Here is a 22,651-nt window from a genome sequence, read left to right on the forward strand (position 1 = left end):
TTTTATAAGCAATTTTTTGCACAAAACCACCTTATAATTTTTTTTTTTTTTTTTTGCAATGACACACCTTAATCGAATTCTTTTTGTAATGACACACCGTAAAAATGGAAATTTTTTTTTGCGCGCGCAGACACACACACACACACACACATATATATACTAGGTTAGTTCCCGTGCCATGCACGATAATTTTCAGTAACCATTATTAACTTATAATTGTAATACTTCGTATCATTCTAATTAGGTTATTTATAAACCAAATAATATCTGAAAATATAGTTTACAAATTTTGATCAAGACGAAAATATGTATTATATATAGAAAAATGTGTTGTAAAAATATGAAATAATATATAAAGATTGAAATGTATGAGAAATAAATTTTATTGGTTGTAGGAGATTTGTGATGAATAGTGACGTGTGTAATATTTTAGTTAAGGTTCCTCAATTTTAGTATATGTACAGTAGATTATTGACAGAAAACATTATTATTATTATTATTATTATTATTATTATTATTATTATTATGACAATTAGTTATGGAAGGGACGGATAATAAAATATACGTTGTTAATTTTCTATAAATATCGATTTTATATGTATACCTTGTAGTAGAATTATGAATTCTAATAAATAACTATATAAACCATTTTTAGAAAAAAACAATAAATATGATATATTCTTGTTGTGGAATGTACTTTTTTTTTTTAGCTATAAATATTTGTATTGAAGATATGTCAAAATATGTTTAAGTAATTATATTGTATAAGATTACGAAAGTATTTTTGTATAAGATTTGTTTCCTTAATAATAACATTTTATTCAGCAAAAAAAAAATTATTAAGGACACACCAGGATATGACACGTGTCATTGCTGGTGTGTCTTTTAGTATATAGTTATTGATTATTGATTGATATTAAGGTGGTTTCTGCAAAAAAAAAAAAAAAAATTGCTTATAAAAGGTGGTTTTTGATTAAGCAATAATACTTTTCAATCTATAACTTTGTAATGTAATTCATAGTTATTTTTATTAGTCGTGCATATATTATTCTCTCCATTTTCTTTAGTGTGATAAATTTTTAAATTTTTTTTTGTAATTTTCATCTTATTTTGCAATTAGATTTAATTTTTTATAATTAAATAATAATGTTAAATTGATAATAAGTATTAGAAATAGTAGCCTGCAAGTTTCGCATGAGCTAGGCTTGCCTCAATGCTTTAACTACATGCATCGAAGATCCAATCTTGTTAATCCTATCTTTGCAATTTTGTTTATTTTACCCTTGCACTAAATCCAATTAATAAGTTAGAATTAGGGATTTGCAATCAACTTTGTTCAAATATTCCAATGTATATCAAATAAGTTAGAATTAAGGTTTTTTAACTTTAGACCAATCACGTGTTAACACGATGTGTTATAACAGGTCATTGACCCGTTGGCCTACTTGAAGAAACACATATTGAAAGTCAGATTATTAGACAATAATCAAAAGTCGAAATAATTAAAGTGATTTTTTTTCAAAAATAAAAAATAATGAAAAAATCTCATGTGTGACTGAAAATATAAGTACCATTCCCCATAATAGTCTCATTTGTCTTTTGCACAAGTGAAAGTTAGAATGCTTAAAAAGTAAACAAAGATACTTCGTATAAAGTAGATAATTGTGAAACAAAAAGTAAGCTTCCTGTTATTAGAAACATTTCATTTGAGTATTTCATAAACTTTTGGTTTAAAAAAAAAAAAAAAAAAACCTAATCAAAAAATGTTGCTCCACCAAAAAAATAAATAAATAAATAAATAAGTAAACAAATAAAAAAAAAATGTAGCTTCACAAAATTGTTTTAAGAATCATAGGTCACCGAAGAATGGCCTGTTCACTTCAACTTAATTTCAATTCAGTTTAACTTCAATCAGTTCAGTAAGGGTCAATTCACATTTACTTAATTTCAGTTCACTTTAGCTCCAATCAGTTCAGTTTAGTTCAACTCCCAATTTCCTTCTCTCATAAAATATTCATTCCAGCTTTATTCAGTTTAGTTCAGTTCAACTCAGTTCAGTAAATGTGAACAAGCCTTATATGCGAACACCCAAGAAAAATCAGCTAATTTGCAATGTCCAGCATAACATTTGAACAAAGTAGGAATGAAAATTAAAAATTTCTAACATTCAAAACACATAATAAAATTTTCCAGCATTCACAACAAAGCAAGAATGTAAACAGTACATGTACAATTATAAATATTGCATAAAACATTTTTATGCAATTAGCCGCAAATGCACAACTGTACAATCCCAATAAAAAGATATACATGAATCCTGAAAAAGGACCAAGGAGAAAGGAAACAAGTAACAGAGAGTAGAAGAAACAGCGCCAATGGCACGCGAGCACTTAAAGTTTAAAAGCCGAGCAATATGCTACAATGGTTCTCTATGTTAGAGATATTAGGGTAATCGATGTTCCTAGTATCTCTTACACTATGATTTCGTCATCATCATATACTCAGGTCTCAGGGCACTTGTCGGGATTCAGCGACCTATATGTCAGTCAGAACCAAGTACAAGAATAAACTCAATCAGGGTCTCCCTGTCAGCAGAATAACAGAAGTCACCCAAGATAATATTCTCATCACCAAATTGGAAATTTATGGCTTTCATTGTTCCTGAACTTCACTATTAACTGTTTTACTTTCTGTACGCACTAAAGTTTTCAATTAATGGAAACTGTTTTTTCCTGCATTACAGAGTTGAAACTATCAAATCTATCACTATCTTGCCGTCAACCGGTCCTTACTCACAGGGATTGACGGTGCTCTACTATTAGATTGGTCCTGTGTGTGCTCAGAACCAGAGTCACTCTCTTCTTCACCCTTCACACTACATTGAGGCTTGCTATGATCATCAATATTAGATTGGCTTAATGATGTCTCTGTTGCAGGAGTTACTGCCTGCATCAGAAACCTATGAATAATCTCAAAACTTGTAAATGTAATGACAGCATTTGGGACTGTTCTCATTAGGTTAGTTGCACATCCACGATAAAATCCAGCTAGACCTTCAGCATGGAAAACCTTACGGACACAATCAACAACCCCAGAGTAATGAACTTCACGATTACGAACTTGCCCTTGCTCCTGAAGCCTGGAACGGACAACCTGATAAAGCTAAAAAAAGTAAGGCAAAAGCCAAAAGGTAATTTGCTTAAGTACCGAAAACTATAAGGACTGCAATCAGAAGCAAACCTCATGGGGATAAGTCAACATCGAAGCTACTATCTTTGAAGATGAAGAAGCTATTGCAACATTTCCTGTACTTAGCTTGTCAACAGTAGTGTTTTCTGCAAACCAAACAGTGCCAATTCAAGTTCAGCAGTACAGCAAACAATTCCAATAAAACGAATATGGTAAGGAGAAGAAGTTTTTGTAATACCCCTGCTCGCCAAATAGAACTTGATTCTTTCATATGCAGGAAACTGGATGGCGACATGACTTATCCCTGCTAATGAAGGCAAAAGCCCACTGTTCAAACCAATTACTCATCAGAATCAAGAGGTAAAACAACAAAATTTCCATATATTTCAGTGTCAATAAAGAATATTTTACACAATAAAAACCCATTTCTACAATCCACCAAATTAACCAACTTCCGAAAACAAAGTTCACACTTCACCAGCTTCAATTGATACATCAATGAACATTTCAGTTCTACCAAGAAAAAAAAAGAATGAACATTATTAGCTGATTAAACAAAGCTCATAGAACAAATCGAACTAAATTAATTAATCAGACATACATAGGCTATCCTAACCAGACAAAGATAACTGTAAAGAAGGCATTAATACCCCCAACATGGCAACATATGAACGGAAATAACAATGCTTATACTTACCTACCCTCCATCCATACATAATGATCCCATTTCATAAGTTTACACAACAACAATATTCAAAGCTTTAAATAATATCCTATTTAGGCTGGGACGGCCAGATGGCTGAACCTAATCTCTGCAATAACAAAGATGTCTATAATAACTTTATGACCCAAAATGCAATAACCGTTACTACAATAAATAAAGTAACTTTATGACCCAAAATGAAACAACCGTTTACTCCAGATAAATAAGAGTAAAGCAATCAGTCATGTTGATTCTGTCCAATGTAGCATTAGTACGGGCACATGCTAGTGTAATCTAGAACCAAAGAGCACTGAATTTTCAACTGTTTTGCAAATGGACAAAAAACCAATACAAGGCCAATAGAATATTTATTCTTTATAATGAAAAAAAATATGTATGGATTGTGTTAACAGCTACATGAGGACAAGCTGTCCTTCAAACAGAAAAATCTAGAGCTACAGATAACACCATCTCTTTGAAACTCCTAATATGTATGGATTGTGTTAACAGCTAAATGAGGACAAGCTGTCCTTCAAACAGAAAAATCTAGGGCTACAGATTAACACAATCTCTTTGAAACTCTTCAACTGAGGATCTCTTAAAAGCACCAAACGCCTTAGCCCAAAGTGACACTAAAGAAGTGATTTTGTCCACTACAAGTCAGAGGACAAAGAAAGTAAAGAAAAGGTCTGGGAGTTTTGCTCCAACCACACACCACATAATTATCATGAAAGCTTTATGCCTATGAATTCTACTGGTTATGTGATTCAAATTTGAGTAATAAATTTATTTTGCAATTTTTAGTGAAGCCAGCATGTGGAAAATAAGATTTGTGGGTAGGAAGTAGTAAAAAGGTAAAAGAATTTGTTGTGAAAAGAAGTATATATGCATAAAAAGAAAAAAGCTAAATCATGATAATCACTCTCCGCATAAAACTGAGGACTGTTTTGAGACAAGGAAGATGGAACATCACAATTATTTTGAGATGAGACATAAGAAACTACGTAGAATATTGCTTCAATTATTCAGTGTATTTTACCTGTACAACCCTCGAATTCCTTCTTCACGTGTAATTCTTGATAAGGCAGAAAGTATGCTTTTATATGGAATTACATCTTTCCTCATTCCCTGCGTCTGAAATTCACGAAGCTTAATGGTCAATCATAATAGGTCCCATCAAAATGAATATATCAAGCAGAGTTTTGTGAAAGACTGAAACAATAAATGTATCTATACTCGATCACATGTAGATTGCAAGCTTTAAAACAAGTGTCAAACAATTAACCACTGAACTCAATCAATCAATCAAAGACTTAATCCCATAAGTGAGGTCGGCTACATGCCAAAAGTGATTATTCCATGTAGTCATCCACAAAAATCTTCCTCCTCCATCTCCTATGATCAAATGCCTCATTCTCATGCAAATCCACATGCTTCATATCCTTCCTAACTCCCATTGAACTCAATAAACGTATAAATTAGTATTTACCCTATATAAAAGAAACCAGTTTCAATTTTTAATCATCAATGAGAGTAAGAAAATAAAATAAATAAAAACCCAAACTTGATTACTAATGATTTGCTCATTCACACGTAAATTTAACAAATTCTACTTTAAAAAAGCTTTTTCTGACCACCCAACCAAAATTGTTACAGAAATGCCATCATCAAGAAAAACAACAATCTTTCGAACAATAATTCAATAAATAAATAAATAAAATCAAACAGACATAGTTGGGAGACATTCACATAATCATACTGAAGTCTATGTTCATTACATTCACATAATCTGAATCACATCTTCTTACACAGTGTTAAAAATTATATAGAAGCTATAAGTTATAAATGTTATATAGATGAAGCATGAATGTTTACTCACATGATACAAATCTCAAGACTGAATATACAGAATGAGTAATTACCCAGTAATTATATATTTTTCCCTAGGCTTCTCAACTACTGAACAATTTCTATGCATTATATTCACCTGATATTTGAACTTATTTTAACTAAGCTTATTTCAACTTATCTGAACTTGAATAAATTAAGTTGAACCTATCTAAACTTATTTTAACTTATTTAGTTGTATACTGAATTTGGATAGCCCTTATTTGAACTTATTACCCTTTGTCTGAAGTCTGAACTAATTTTTCCTGAAATAAGTGGAAATGAGGTGAATTAAACAAGGTAGTAAGGAAGAGCTGAAAAATATATAAAACATGTGACAGTTCAAGAGATCTCCTGCATGACTGGCATTGCGAGCCTTGAGCAAAATAAGTATGGGTATTAGGTGCTAATCTTTAAGGTGACAAGTTTGTATAAAATCCCAACGAATAACACTGATTTATTGATCTCCTGTCATAAGTTGATATAAACTTTCCATCCCCCAATTTGCCATTTAATGGAGTCTGTCAATTCCAAGAAATGATTTCAATGGTAATCTAAGCGCTGAAATGATTGTACTTGATAAGAAAGAGAAAATTATTCATAAAACCATTAACACAGGTCTTTCATACAGCAAATGCTGACTTGGCACATAATCATATCCCATAATAGGTGTATGGAGTCACAACACTTCTTAATGTGATCTCAAGATCAAATAAATACCTACTTTTACAAGATAGATTTTCACCCAGCATCAATCACACCCAGCATCAATCACACCCAGCACTGGTCTAGAGCACAGCAAGTACAATAATTCTTCCCACACAACTATTTTCAATCTAACATAACATTAATATTAAGAAGCTATTTGTTGAATACATAGTACTCCCTCCATCCTACATTGATAATTTCTATTTTGGAATGTCCCTAAATAAAAGGTCACTTTATATGTCTAGTAAAGTAAAAAAGTATGGAATATCCCGTACAACTTTCTTTTTTCGATTTAATAAGTAGAATCATGATAAGATGTGTTATCAACATTTGTACAAATTATCAAGGATGGTTAGGGTATTTTGAGTGAATACCTTAAGAATGATCTCTAACCAAATATGGCCAACTAAAGTGGGATTGAGGGAGTATATTTTAAATAGGTTATAGTTACTTTTCATCTAAAAGCATATGCCACTATCCAAAACATACTTAACATAATTTTGGGAATATGTGATTCCCCTCCCTCATATTCCCAAAATAATGTAACTCTCTTAAAATATTGTCCTAAAATATGCAATAATTGCTCCTCTTTGCAACCTTTACGCTGACATCAAACTAACTTAGGCACTTAATATTTTGAAATTTCTACTCCTTCCACACCGTAGTGGTGTTTCCATTTGGATGGTTTAAAAAGGCTAATATCCACATTTATTAATTGTCCACAAGTAAATATATAATTAATGAAAGTTTGATGGTATCTTGTTTTTATTACTCCGTAATTTCCAAACTTATGCAATCAAATTTGATATCGAGGAAGAATAATTTACTTATGTGAGAATACTTTCATCTCAAATTTTAAAAGCATGCTTAAATGATCTTCTACGTTGACGAATTTATTTTTTGAAAAAAAAACTTGTTGTCCCAAAAGACAGGTTTGTTAGGACTTTCAGCCCATACATCCAATCAATATCAGCATTTTTGGATTGCCAAACAATATCAACATTGTAAGGAATCATCAAGTTTCAGCTTTCACCTAATACGATCATAGGTCAAAAGCCAAGCAACAAAATTTCCATACAGAGTCAAAAAGTTAATGGGGGCAACCATGTGCTTAGTGTACAGACCAAGTTCAGAACACATAGCACTCAATAAGACCAAACATCTTACTTACTTGAAGTCTGGTCTTCACTACCCAGAGGGGATTAGCTGTGACAGCTGTAGCAGCTCCAGCACCAGCAGCAGCAATCATATTTCTACCAATTGTAAGCTGACCATTACCATGCTCTAGATAAAGGAAGCAATTTCAGTCGTAAGAAACCATAAACAATATAAAGTGAGTAACAAATACTTTTAATTAAAATCATAAGAAGTGTCAAATAAACCGACCATCTGTTTGAAGTAAACCTTTAAGTTGTTCATAAACAGCAAAGTATACCTACATATGAAATGAACATAGAACAAGTATGTCATTCAAAAAATTTTGAGGTAGTATATGGAGCACGTATTTCTACAGAGCCTAACATGGGGAGTGCAGATATATGCCAGAATATAGAAAATTTGGATGCAATAAACCTATTCTTTTGATATTAGATAGAAACTTTAACTAATCTAGCAGAAAATCTGATTCATTACCTATCGTATAGATAACTGTTGCTAAGGAAAGAGCAAAATAAAAACCAATTTAATGTACGACGATACTGATCTCATATATAAGAAAAAAGAGCCTTGAGATTCAAATAAACAAAATAAAATAAAATAATAATCAAAATAAAGTAAGAAACATTGTTAGTTGTAACATGTAATTGAACTAAAAAAAAAAAAACTAAAGTTAGGCCTACTAAATTAATGTCAATGAGCCAATTTCAACAGGTTTTAGAATGTAGCATCCATTTAGAATAGTCATAACCCTGATTATATTTGGAAACTCAGAGTAGTATGCTATGACAATGTGCATGTGTTTTATCATCCCAGAGAACACCATAGCTCTTAACATTCCTTCAAACAAATTTCAACTCCTATTAATTGATTGTAGTTCCATCGATGACCTGATGAAGTACCACAGGTGCAAACGGGGTGGAAATTGAGTTCAGAAAATCAAAAAATAAAGTTAATGCAATAAGAATTTTCCCAAAAGACCGTCTTTGAAATCCACAAGTGACATCCATACTCTATTCCATGCCAATCTTCTAATTTACCAAAGGTAACTTAAGATATAGGATTGTGGATTATTAAAAGAGTTGGAGCCGTCAAAAATGGCATGAAGGAGTATCAAATTTTTTCTCCGTTTCCTTGAGTTCTAATATGAACTGATAACCAAGGAAATATAGCAGTTTTAAGAAGAAATAGGTAATCCCAGCCCAATGTTGATTGGAGGTCAGATAAGGAATATAGCAGAGGTGATTAGAGCTTTAAATACAGATGTGAAAAGAAAGTGAGCAGAACATAGGAAAATGGACAGAGTATAGAACGGCCACCGTCTCCCTCTCACTTTATATAATAATTTTCAAAAAAAAAAAAATTGAAGAAATAGATGAAAAAGAATAGATAATGGAAATCACAAAGGTGCCATTAATGTCTAGATTGTAATATGTGAAGTCATTTAATTAAGCTACAAAAAATAAAAGCACTCATTTTGTCCTTTTCTCCAAAATTTACGGTGAGCTAGAGTGGTATTTTTAATGCACTTATCACTCACTTACAGCCATACCTAGAAGGGATAGGCACGTGAGTGCGCAATATACACCTAAAGCCTAAAACACATACACACATCAAGAATGACCTTCAAAATATGATAATAACTTCCAAAAATATACCAAACTATTTCTGTAAATGCAAAAAAGGGACAACCATTATGCATATATCTCCTTGAGTACATGAATAGGAGCACCCATGGTTGTTTAGGAATCAACTTTGACAGTTTGACCCCATGTTACCTAACTCGCTAATCCACCCAACCCCAAAATAAATTAAGCTAATAACTAACCAATTTGGTAAATGGTACTAATGCACTATGCACTTTGATTGTTAATTTTACTCATTATATAACTAGTTTTTCAAATTAAATAATATAAAAATAATAAACGTTTCATATGTTTTTTTGACTATAAAATATTTAAGACATATGGAAGGAGCATCTATCATTAAGCCATTTCCACATCAGTTGATATGGGATATGAGGTTTTCGCAACCAATAATCTACAATTACAATTAAATACAACTCGCTCATATATTTAATTTTTCATCCAAAGAATTCTTCTAGAAAATGGATAGAAAAACCTACGTGAATTTGGAGGCAATGTAATAAATAGGCTCAAAGAGCACAAAGGCATTTCAGAGTTTCCTAGGAACGCCTTAGTGCACTTTAGTGTACCTCATTTAAGTAAGGTGCATATAAAAAACAATAAAAAAAATCTTGTGAAAAAGATGTAGTAGCCCCATGCATCAGCTAGACTTCATGACAACAAAAAGTGCATGACCCCTAAGGCCCTACGCCTTAGTATAGAGCTATGTTACTCGGACTCTTCATTTCACCTTAAGCACCAGTGTCGGACCCTCGACACTCAGACATGGGTATGACACTTGGACACACACCCGTGTCGGACATGGTTACCCAAGTCCGAGTAACATAACTCGGGAGAATAATTGGAGTTATACATATTGAGGATAAGATATAGGAAAATTGATGATGATGATTTGGCATGTTAGACATCGATTGGAAGATGCACCAATAAGGAAAGTGAAGGGTTAAGGTAATGGAGATCGCAAGCGTAGTCGAGCAAGACCAAAGATGACTTGGATGGAAAGGATGACGTAGCACTAGATAGAAGCAAATGGGGGACGATCTATATGGGCTCTTGACTCATGACATCGATTGGAAGATGCACCAATAAGGAAAGTGAAGGGTTAAGGTAATGGAGATTGCAAGCGTGGTCAAGCAAGACCAAAGATGACTTGGGTGGAAGGGATGATGTAGCACTAGATAGAAGCAAATGAGGGATGATCTATATGGGCTCTTGACTCATGCATCCGACCTATCTCTTAGGAAATAAGGCTATGGGTTTGTTGTTTTAACACTAGATAACCAATATAAACCTTATTCGGAAATTTTGAATTATAAATCCATATCATTCAATGAAGCTAGGGCAAATCAACTCCATAAAATACTTATGGAATTCATTCTTTTTCTTCTGTTTAAAACAATAAAGGATTTGATCCAACTTTCCTTTGATGAAAGTTAATCACCTTTAAAACCTTGTGAGTCAATAACATTTTAGCCTAGATCAGCTGAATTTCCCCTATTGAAAAGAGGTTAGAATTTTTATTTTATTTTTTAAAAAACTTATATCTTGTGAATTAGTGCTTCTCGTCATGAAAAGTGATGTAAATGACAGTCTGCTTAGAATTTATTTTAAATTTTTGATAAGTCATAGATTAAAGGTAAGTTTGGAGCCTTGTGATATATTCCATTCACATAGTTCTGTTTGCCATTTCAATAGGCTACAAATTCAATTTCAAATTCTAATAAAACCACCTATTCAACAGCACCCAAACAAATTTGTCTCCATTCTTTGTTAATCCCCTTTCCAACAAGTCTTGGTATTTCTAAGATATTTAACAATGCAAGTGGAGATGGTGCGTAAAAATCGTTAAATTTTGGGTAATAAATAGCTAACAACCGGAATAAAGGTAGTCATACGGAAATTATATTGGTCCCATATCTACAAGAAGACAAAGATAAAAATTTCAACATATATTCACTTTATTTTATCTTATAATGCTTACTGACATCAGTTTAAGAGAATCTAAAGAGTAGTCCCACCTTCCAGAAACAAGCAGGACTTTATCACTGCTATATGTTCTTATGATCAATTATAAGAGAATCATAGAATGAAAGAACCAAGCTACACATGCAAATTTCTTTACACATATATAAATATGTGTACATAAAGCGATAAAGCCCTATTCCCCCACTAAAAAAATGCCCTGTTCTCCACCTGAGTTTACTAGACTGGAATTAATTTTGATAGATTGTAACAGACTGTTACTGATCCCAACTTATTTTTACGAACTGAAAATATTTTTTACTGATTACTAGTATACTTTTCTATAAAAAGTTATTGATTAAAACTGATCAAAATTGGTGTTTACTATATTTTCACTAATTATATATATACTTCCTCCATTCTTTTAGTTGACTGTATCCCAATCTGGGAAAATTCTTTTTAGGTACTGTTCTCTTCACTTTATTTCAGTTTAGTTCAGCTCCAATCAGTTCAGTTCAGTTCAGTTCCTAATTTCTTTCTCTCATAAACAATTCATTTCAGCTCAGCTCCAATTAGTTCAGTTTAGTAAATCAGAACAAGTCCTTAGTTGAAATGTTTTTTATATGGTAAGGTTTTCTTATGTATTTCCTACTTTACCCTAATTATCCCACATTACCCGCATCCAATTTTGAGAGGGTAGGAGTATTAATGTATTATTGTCTTTTTCCTTCTTTTTATCATACCTCCTTAATACGAGTGTCAAACTCAAGTGCATCAATGTATTATTTAAGAAGTGAAAAAAGCCTTGAGGTAAAAAGAGATCAGATGACGCAGCAAGCCATTAGCAAATATTGGTAAATTATAAACCTTCTGGTGCAAAAGGGGGGTATTGAGACATCTAATATTAAAATCCTCTGACAGGGAAAAGATACAGAGAATCAAACCCGGTCCACAACAAATAATTCATGATATTATTTTCTATGTTGCAAATGAATTACCACAACGTTTGATTTGCTTGATAAAGTTAAGTATACTAAACGCATATTTTCTTTTAATAATAATTAGAACAGAAGACAAATTACCCTCAAAACAGCAAAGAACAAATTACATATTAGCACAATCCCACTGAATTTCCCCCACCAACTTCAAAGTCCTCCCCTGCCTTAGCCCACAAAGAAGGAAAATAGATTATGCTATCCTACAACAAAGCACTAGTTGAAGCAGTGCCTTCTGTTTAAATCACAAAGCGAATTTGCAGCATATACAGCCAATAGGCTCCTCCAACTTTGCCCTTTCACATTGAAGACAGATGAGAGCAGGACTCACTATTACCATGACACAAAATGCAAACATCCTGTGAAATAACCATTCCTTGTCTTCTCAAAAGGCATTAGATCATATCATTAGTGTTGATTTTATCAAACAACAAGGTGCATATTAAGAGGAACACTAGCCTTCCAAGCAATCTATGAAACTAGGAAAGGGGGTGCCTAGGTGTCAAAGATAGACAAACCAAAAACTATTGCAAGTTAGATATTCCATGATTACATGTTCGGCCCAACGACTCCTGAGTTACCAACTAAGGATGCCAACCTCCATGCAGCTTCGATTTGTAAACTGCTAAGACTCTGGTAAGTAATCACAACCACATCTCACTACAAATGCAACCAAAAACTCACTTAAATGTTCAGAGTGCCCATGTAAAAAAATTCACGAGAAAGGAAAGAAATGATTACTATGGATTAACAACGCACAACAAATAATAAGATGCCAGAATATTAAAAGATGGAGAGAACTTAGCTAATCAACATGTTAAATCATATCACTGAATCAAGTGACCAAGCAATAAAGTAATTAAAATTTAATCAGCTTCAATAAAGGGAAAAACACACTCCCTTCACTGGAACCTCAGGAACATTGTCTAGAGTGGGAAGTGAACAAGAAGAATACAGATAATTATAATTGTTTCATTTAAAAATCCTAAGTCAACTAAGCTTAAGCATACCGCCCAATTTGGAAGTAAAGCAAAAATTGTTGGAGAAAGCCCACGATACAAGCCACGAAACCCTTCCTTTTTAACAATGTCTTGAAGGCTTGTAATGATAATGCTACCTGCTTCACATATAATATAACTTTATTAGATAAAAATAAAAATAAAAGTACCAAAAGTGAAGGAAAACAGTAATAAACCAGCAGCATACTAAATACAAAAACAAATAAAAATGAACAAGATTTGATCTTTCACAGCTGTGGTCTGGTTCAAGTTCACAGATATTTTATCTACGGCCTTAGACGCCCGAATAATCATAGTCAGAAGTAGGAATCATTTGAGAGATTTGACCCTAAAACTCGTACCAGAAATTTACATTTACTAAATGAAGCCCATGCAGCCATGCTGATAAGAAGTTCAAAATGACTTCAGCCCAATAAATCTTGTTAAAGTGCCAACAATATACAATTTCTAGAAACATGTTTGATACATGACATCCTTCTTCCAAATCAATTTCTCAAACAACAAGCTTTTATAAAACAAGGTCTCACGAATTTAAACATTCAAACCTCCATCCCTATCATGCTTGGAACAGCCAATTTGAAATGAATATATATCATCGATTAAGCAAGTCCCAAAAAAAGAAGATTCAAACTCATCCATTTTATCCTTCTTTCAATCAATTTCTCATACAACAAAATCATAACAACAATTCCCTTGCTCAATTTTTAGCATTTTTTTTTTTTTTGGACAACCAGCAATTACATAAACCACATTTATCAAAAACAAAAAAAAATAAAATAAATCATAAAAAGAATCAAACAAGTAAATTCAGCTACCTTTGTAAGCAGAAGTAGAAGAAGTGACAGGACGGCCATGAACTTGCAATCTTGTCTTAATTACATCCAATGGACACACAAATGTTGCAGCAATTCCACCTACACTTTCACAACTACTTATATCAACCTTTACACCATCAAAATTTCATTAAAAATCATAAATTTAACACCAAAAACCTAATTAATCAATTCAATTAACATGCAAAAAAAATTGTAAAATTAAGAAATGAAGAATTAAATCAAAGAACCTGCTGCGGCACCAGCGGCGGCGTCACAAAAAATGTTCTTGCTGCCACCACCATTCTCCGACGACGGTCCACCGCCAGTCATATCAAACACCCAAATTAAACAAATTTAACAAAAAAAAATGAAATGGGTATTGGAAAAAAGTATTACGTAGTATTTATATTGCAAGAATCAAAGAATACTTGAAAAAGAGGAGAGAGAAAGAGGCATTTGGCGGGGTTTAGACGGTGCAAAGTGAAGGAAAAATTATTAAATTTTAGGAAGAAAAAGGGAAATTGATTAGGAAATGTGAGATTTGGGGAATCTGGGGTGAAAAATAATGTGAGAATTCCAGATTAACTGGGTTTTCTTCCTTTTTCTGTTGAATCAAATCCCAAGAATGCTTACGTTTTTTCTGTTTCAATGAATTAAAGAATGGGGTTGAATGGTTGAATTTGTTGAAATGTTCAGTGTGTTTTTCGTGTTACCTGGGTTAACGTTATAATAATGTGATGATGATGAAGAATTAATGACAGATTAATTTTTTAGACTTAGGCTTATAAATGGTGTTTAATTATAATCACGATTATTTCATTACATAGGATAAGATTGAGGATTGAGCTGAGCAATGTAATAGGGATAGAATCAAATAAGGGAGTGTGATATTTCAATAACTTTACAACTTTTTGTAGCATTTAAATATGGAAATGTATTTGATTGTACTTTGTGCATGCTTGAAAATGTGTGGATTGGCTTTGGTCATCTTTGAAGTCACATGAAACAACAATTTTATTTTCCACTATCATCGAAACTTCAATAAATTTTAAAAGGAGGAATGTTATGTATGTAGAAATTAATAATAAGCGGTATTCATGTAATTACACATATGTAAAAACGAATATATATTTTAGTATCATTGGATGATAAAATAATACCACTGAACATACAGTGATATTATGTATGCTTTTTTTTAAAAGAATGATATTATCTATGCTTATAGTGGTATTATATATGCATTCAGTTTGTACTAAATTTATGCATAAACACCAAAGATATAATGGTACTTGTTTTGGGTGTTTTTGTCTATCGGGAGAGTTACAGCACAAAGATTGGTCCTACGCGAGCTGTACCTGCAAAACAAACGGAGACTCCGGGTGGTAGGAGCTCCGCCTCCAACGATCAAGTTAGTAACTTGAAGGGAGAGAAAAAGGTGCGAAATTTAGGTGGGTATCTGCTCGGATTCCAAGCTCAGATGTCTATATCAAAGAGTCAATGTGTAATAAATGGTAAAATGTGCTCCCCAAATAGGGGAATCTCCCTATTTATAGGGTTCTCGGGATTTGTGCCCCTGATTAGGTCATCGATTAGGTCATCGAGCCCTAATCATTGGTGGGCTGCGCCGCATTGCGGCTTTCTCGGGATTTGGGCCATGAAGGCCGCCTTTTCTCCTATGTATCTGGAGTGCCACGTGTCAAGCAAGGATTGGTCCACTTTGGGTCATCCTAGGGCTGACACGTGTCATCCTCTGGTTGGACCACGTGGCGGGGTAAAATTACCCTAAACAGTACTAAATACACTTTCAGTGGAACAATGAGCATGTGGTCCCCATCACGTGAAACAATCTGACAAAATAATATGTGGGATCCACCTACAGACCTTTCTCTTCCTATTATCTCCTCTTTTCTCTCTCTACCATGTGTTTTTAGAATATTTTAATCATTATGATGAGTATTTACAAATATATTACATTCCTCCATTACTACTTCCCCCAAAACTTCTCTAGTATTGGGAACTTTTACGGAGTATCATTTTAGAATAAATTGTGATCAATGTATAGGATGCTATTGGTGCTGATAGAACAAATATTGGACTCATATTCGATCAATACTCGACACTAATTAACATAGCGGCAACGTGACCAAATTGGCTCATATTGTACACACTCGGGATCATCCACGTGGCCGGTTGCTTCCAACACGTGGACACCTGCCACTTGCATGAAATTCAGCCACGTGACCAAGATAATCTTCCTTTAAATACTCATCAATTTGCTCATTTACAAGGTGATCTGTACATCTTAAACTCTCTAGATCTCTTCTCTCAAAATCATTTTTCTTCTCTTCTTTTCTCCTATCTTCTCCTTGAACTCATCACTGACTTTATCATTGGAGTGGTTATCTCCGGATAAACCTCGGGATTAGCTAACGTCGTACATTAATTGTGAAGGTATTTGACTGGGCGATAGGATTTTTTGCGAATCCTGAATATGGGTTATCGCCCTTATCGAAGCTCATCCGAAACAATCAATTTAGAATAACTTCACAATAAATGTATTTTTTTTTTTTTTTTGAAAGAAAAGAACAATAAATGTACCTGATGATTTTGTTAAAACTTAAAAGGCACAAAAAAAAAAAATTAAAAAAAAACCCTAATTTAATGAAAATCTTTTGTCAAAATTTTAAACTTGTAAGTATTCAATTTATCTTTGGCATTTATGCTGATGTAATACTTTGACCAATAATAAGATTAACAATTGAAAATTAATTATCTATTTATTGACAAGTACTCACAAGTCACAAGCCTGTATATTTTATTATGTACCTATTCCGCTTCTTTTTAGATGACACGTTCAATTTAAGAAGATACTTTAAGGTTAGGAGAGAGAATGTTAAAGCAAGTAGGTAGACATGTGCTTAATTTATTTAATCAAGTTTGTAGTGGGGTCACGTAAAAAACTTCCCAAAAAGGAATACACGTCAACAACAAAAAAAAAAAGCGGAATATTGTAAATCACAAACATTAGTCAAATAAGTCAAGTGAATAGTGCAAGAAGTGCTAATATAACACATACAGACATACTGTATAATAAAAATGAAAAGAGCAAGAGAAAAGTGGGGTAGTTGGTTATAAAAAAAATTGTACTCGTATAATAAGATAATGGAGTTAGTATTTTACAAGTATTAAAAAGAAAGAAAATGATAAACATAGCCCTTAAAAAGGATATATTGAGGATAAATTCATAAATTAAATTTAATTATACCGATCTACACGTAATTTTATCATGAATTCCCAACTTAATTTTAGAAAGTTTATTTAATGTTTATACATAGCGCTAAGGGATATATGTATCATTTCCCTAAAACAAATGAATGTGAAAAGGAAAAAAAAAAAAAAAACCAAAACCTTTTACATGCCCCCGGTTTACAATAATTTTATTGTACATCGAAAATTGACCATTTTTCTTACAAAAGTGACCCTTTTTTTTTTCATAAAAGTGACCCTTTTTTTCACAAACGTGACCTTGAAAGTGACTCTTTTTTCTCACAAAAGTGAATTTTTTTTCTTCACAAAAGTGACCCTTTTTATCACAAAAGTAATTAAGTTACATATGCAAATTGCAAAACAGAGTATCAAAATGTCACTAGTTTTTTTTTTGTTTTTTTCATAAGTAACCCATATTCTGTTACTTTGATTTAAAATTTCTACTACTTTGATCTATTATTATTGCTACTATTGTTACTCGCTTGATATGTTGTGAAAGATGAACTATCAATTTATATACAATTTTTCTGTTAACGAGGCTCAAGCTCACGGTAGTGGTGGCGGCGGCGGTGGCTTTCGTAGTGGGTGAAAAATTAGATGAACATACATACCTCAAAACTGGCTGTAGAAGATGAATCATTTATCAAAACATGAAAATTATGTTACAAAATCAAGATAAAATCGAAAAAAAGAAGGAAATTGAAGAACAAAGGAGAGAGAAAGAGAGAAGAAGAAGTGCAGAGGAGAGAGAAGAGAGCAGAAAAAAAAAAGATCAAATAGAAACCCATGAGGAGAGAGAAAAATAGAAACTGTAGTACTCCGTAAAATTTTCTCAAGGGGTGAATACCGCCATTCATTAAATTATTGTAAATCCGCTTTTTTAAAACTTTTGTGAAAAAAAAGTTTTGAGTAAGAGGTCATGACTCCATATGAAGAGAGAAATATAATATAGAGTATTAAAAAAACGGTCATATTTCATAAGTGTAATACTTTAAAAATACAAGGGGAGAGTAGATAGACTACGAGTACTTGGTGATATATTTTTTGCATTGAAATTTAAATTGGAAATGGGATAAAATCGACATACATGTACTGTAATGACCAACTAATGAAGCACTTCACATTATAATGTTGAGTTCTTGACCCTTATTTTACTTCAATACAATGCACAACAGCAGAACTTATATTGAATAATGAGTATATTTGTGTTATGGGTGTTCTAAAGATCATTACTCCGTATTGTTTTATTTTTAGATTATTAAATCAGTTTTTTTTTTTAGGATGATAAAATCATGGATAATGTAGGCCTTAAACATTTCATACTCCCATTGTCGAACTAGAACACACAAGTGACACAACCAACGTTAAAATTTAACACCTCCTACTTTTTTTTTTTTTTTGACAAAGTAACACCTCCTACTTAAATACATACTTCATATTAGACTTCAAAGCTTAGGATTGACAAGAATACAAGCTATATGCAATCATCTTGGTGATCCCAAAAATTCTAAAGCTAACAGAAAACAACCCTCTTTTTCTAGTTCAAAAACTTGATCACCTAATTGCATTCTAAATTACACAACATTACAAGATACATGACATCAAAATTCACCACACGAATACACGATGCACACTTGAATAACGTGGTACTAAAGTGGTTAGAATTTCAGAACCCGTAACTTTATCCAGCTAAACTGACCGTATCTTGTTGTGAACATATAATTATCACGGGGAAGATGTCAAGATGAAATAGCAAAGGGCCAATTCATATCCGGAGAGAACAACCTCTTATAGGCAGGGAAACACTCAACTACCTGAATACTCCCATTGTCAAACCGAAATACACGACCAAAAAATCGTTTGATCGCCTCTCCTAGATTGTGAGATTCTGGCTTAGGATCCGAAGTATCAATAAAGTATATGCAATTACCTTGACAACCCGGGAAATCCTTAACACTAACAGAAACACAAACCTCTTTTCCTAGCACAAAAGCTCGATCTTCTAACGATTTCACAGCGACCCAAGTACCCCAGTCTTCATCCAGCTTATACACCTTCATATCCACGATACGACGGCGATCATTAACCCCCGGCTCCGGAAACAATGCCAATAATCCTAAATCATAAAACAAGAGTACTTTCTTGAGTTTTTTCTTTTTTAAGACCAAATTGGGTTCTTCTAATTGATAACCTCTATCAATTTCAATCAACCGAAAATCCAGTAAGCTAATCGTGTTGCGAGAATAAAAGTAGCTACCCTGAAATTGTTTTGGATCAACGAGTGGACTGACGAGCTTTAATGTGCCGTGAAAATGCTCAACGACTTTTACCAAGACGGCGGCGCCACCGGTGTGGTGTTGAAGGCGGCCGAACGTGGCTGCCAAAGAGCTGTAAGAGAACTTCGGTTGGATAGAGAAACGGCGGAGCGCCATGAGGTGGAGACGGCTCGAAATCGGAAGACGTCAATGGGAGATTGAAGGTGTTTTGCAATGATTTCGAGGATTTCGTTTGGGAGATCATCCCATGTTTTACTGATTATGTTGGAGGAGTTGCTCATTTTGAAGATGTTATGGTTTCAGAGTAAGTTGAAGTTTGTAGTTTCAAAATAAAAAAACAGTAAGTTGAAGTTTGAAATTAACCATGGCATAAGTTATACAGCAGTGGTAAACTGGTAAATAAATGGAGGTAGCTAGGTGTAACACCCTAGAAATTCCTTTCCTTTAAAATACACTTTACTCTTTTTTTTTTAAAATACGATTTAGGAATATCTAAGACATTACCGCCACCGTGAAAACGGCTAAGGCAATTATCAAAGACACACAGCGGAAGACTCAACTCAAAACCATTCAAAAACGAGTCAACTTAAAAGTCAACCAAACGAAAGTAAAAATTAAAACCAAAGTCAAACGAAGTCAAATAAAATCAACCTACAACTTGGAACCATTGAAGGCCCTTATCAAAACCAATTAAATTACGAAAACCTTTGCGTTAGTCTCATAAGCATAGCATAATATAATATAATATTTGAATGCAATAAACCACATCTCAACTAATAGAAACTAGCATGATTCGCTCTTCACTCATGCCCCGTCATGAATATGTTTCAACACCTGAAAAGATTATCTCCACTTGCCCCCACTACTCTCCATTAAAATGGATCATCGTAGGGCCAAGATAAAGACGTAGCCAGACACAAACAAAACACACAATCAGCAAAGCTGAGTACATAAGCGTAATTAAACACACTAACATGCATTCTCCTATCATCACACATACTTACCTCATTGCACCTGTTTACAAGCACACACAACAAACAACAAGACTCTTTAACTGGACACTAAATAATTTATTTAGCGTTGATTACGCATCGAACGGGTTTCCAACTAAACCTTCCTCAATAAATTGAGGACCACTGACACGGGAGCTAACCGTGCCAGCATCACCTATGCCACATCCTTTGGTGGCGGAATTCCAGCGCATAATAATAATAATGATAATAAAAGGAATGTACAGCGTCCTGTACTCCATTAGAAGTTATGATCAAATATAAAGTCACATAACTCCCCCCCATATGTTCATACTCAAGGTATATACGTTCCAAGAGTTTTGGTGCGTAATCTCTTTCACTTTACGTTGTTTACATATTATTAGACTTGGTGATGACTCTCAAAGCATAACAATTCAATCATCAATAATAATACAACCATTCAACATACCAACTTAATTCTTGAATATTTAGTGACCACATAATATTTAATGTTGAATCCTTTTTAATTCTACCTCAGTGTCATAGACACTGTAAACGCATAAAGCGCCAACAATCCTATTCCTCGGTGTTAAAAACACCTTAAGTGCACAAAGGCACCAACATACAATTTATTCCTTGTGTACATAGACACATATATAGCTCCTTCTTCATGCTTAAAGCATCAATAAAAATTATATGAACCATAATAAAATTCCTTTTTAATAATCCAAACATAATCAAACAATTAGTTTGACTAAACATGCTATCTATCATGCCATAAATAAATATGTAGTCCATATGATCATGCCAAAATATAGTTTTCCAATCCATAGATCATCACAAATAATTCATGCTTCTCAATTCAACCACCAACACCAATAATTCACAATTCAATACATGAACCTTAGCATGAAACTACTTGTAATTGATTGAAATTCAGCCTAGCATGATTCTACATCATCAAATATGCTAAGTACGCGAACGTACCTCAATTAAGCCCATAAAGTGGCCGAAAATACTACAACAATTCCCGAATCAAGTCTCCTACAATAAGGGACAATAATACTAAATTAATTACTCTTGTATACACAATTTCCAGCAACTTAAACTCACTTTAAACTATTTAGAATAATCTGAAAATTATTTAAAAACCCCTAATTAAACTCCTTTTTAATATGTTATCACACCTTTTTATTAAAATCACAATCATACTACTTTAAATAAAAGTCCAGCATTTTAAACTAATCTAAAACCCCTTTAAAACTTCATCAAAATATATTTTCATACTTAAATTATCCATAGAAAAATTAAATTATATCTTACCCTTTAAACTCAAGGATAAAATTTAAAAAAAACTTCGTTAAAAATCAAAAACTGCTCGAAAATCATAGTTAGAGGCTGAATTTGGCCACAAGAGGGTGGTGCTCACTACCAATGGTAGTGAGTCTTTCTTAAAACGTTGTTTCCACATGGAAAACACTACTTTTTTGTCAAAATCGGATGAGTTTAGAACCTGATCGGGATTAAAACGGGATAAATATTAACGAACGAAAATCAATAAATTAAAACACGAATTATGTGTTCAAAATAATCTAGGATTAAGTTAAACTAATTAGTAGTTATAATCACCAAAATTTCCAAAATATCATTACTATAAAAGCCCTAAAAATCAGGTCTTTAATAATTTTAAAACCCTAACTTATAATTTTATGAAATCTGAAAATAAAACACTTTATTATTTAAAATTTACAATCTTTAATCATCAAAACATAATTATGATACTAATTAAACATACTTTGAATAATTAAAACCAAAATCCATAAATAAAATCATCAAAATAGCTAGAATGAAAAGAGGAGAGAAAAAGGAAGAAAATAAGACTAACCTTTTTTGTGTGGGAAATTTTGGGGATCTAGTAGATATATATAGTGTAGGGTAATTAGTGTAGGTTTGGGCTTCATATAATCATGGACTTTAAATGTTGAAATAGGTGACCCAAAAGTAAAAATAGGGTGATTGGGCTTATAATGAAGATGGGCTACATTTGGATTAAATACT

At 32.9% G+C, this 22,651-nt stretch overlaps 2 protein-coding genes across 3 annotated transcripts; both read right to left on the reverse strand.

The window, feature by feature from the left end:
- Nucleotides 1-2,177: 2,177 nt before the first annotated feature.
- Nucleotides 2,178-14,925, reverse strand: LOC145601931 (nicotinamide adenine dinucleotide transporter 1, chloroplastic-like). 2 transcript variants are annotated; one of them, XM_081658021.1, is made up of 9 exons: nt 14,328-14,925; nt 14,080-14,178; nt 13,256-13,362; nt 7,874-7,922; nt 7,659-7,771; nt 4,932-5,026; nt 3,428-3,516; nt 3,241-3,335; nt 2,178-3,153 (listed from the first exon to the last, which is right to left on the reverse strand). In XM_081658021.1, the coding sequence occupies exons 1-9, from the start codon at nt 14,407-14,409 to the stop codon at nt 2,767-2,769; spliced, it is 1,116 nt and encodes a 371-aa protein (XP_081514147.1). In that variant the 5' UTR covers nt 14,410-14,925; the 3' UTR covers nt 2,178-2,766. The 2 variants fall into 2 exon arrangements, with proteins under 2 accessions (XP_081514147.1, XP_081514146.1); XM_081658020.1 differs by having other exon boundaries at nt 13,256-13,365.
- A 4,160-nt stretch (nt 14,926-19,085) lies between these two features.
- On the reverse strand, nt 19,086-19,778 carry LOC145600476 (F-box protein SKIP23-like). The gene has a single exon (XM_081656368.1). The coding sequence runs from the start codon at nt 19,776-19,778 to the stop codon at nt 19,086-19,088; it is 693 nt and encodes a 230-aa protein (XP_081512494.1).
- Nucleotides 19,779-22,651: the final 2,873 nt, after the last annotated feature.

The sequence above is a fragment of the Chenopodium album genome, chromosome 21 (assembly GCF_948465745.1).
Source record: "Chenopodium album chromosome 21, dcCheAlbu1.1, whole genome shotgun sequence".
Taxonomy (NCBI): Eukaryota; Viridiplantae; Streptophyta; class Magnoliopsida; order Caryophyllales; family Amaranthaceae; genus Chenopodium; species Chenopodium album.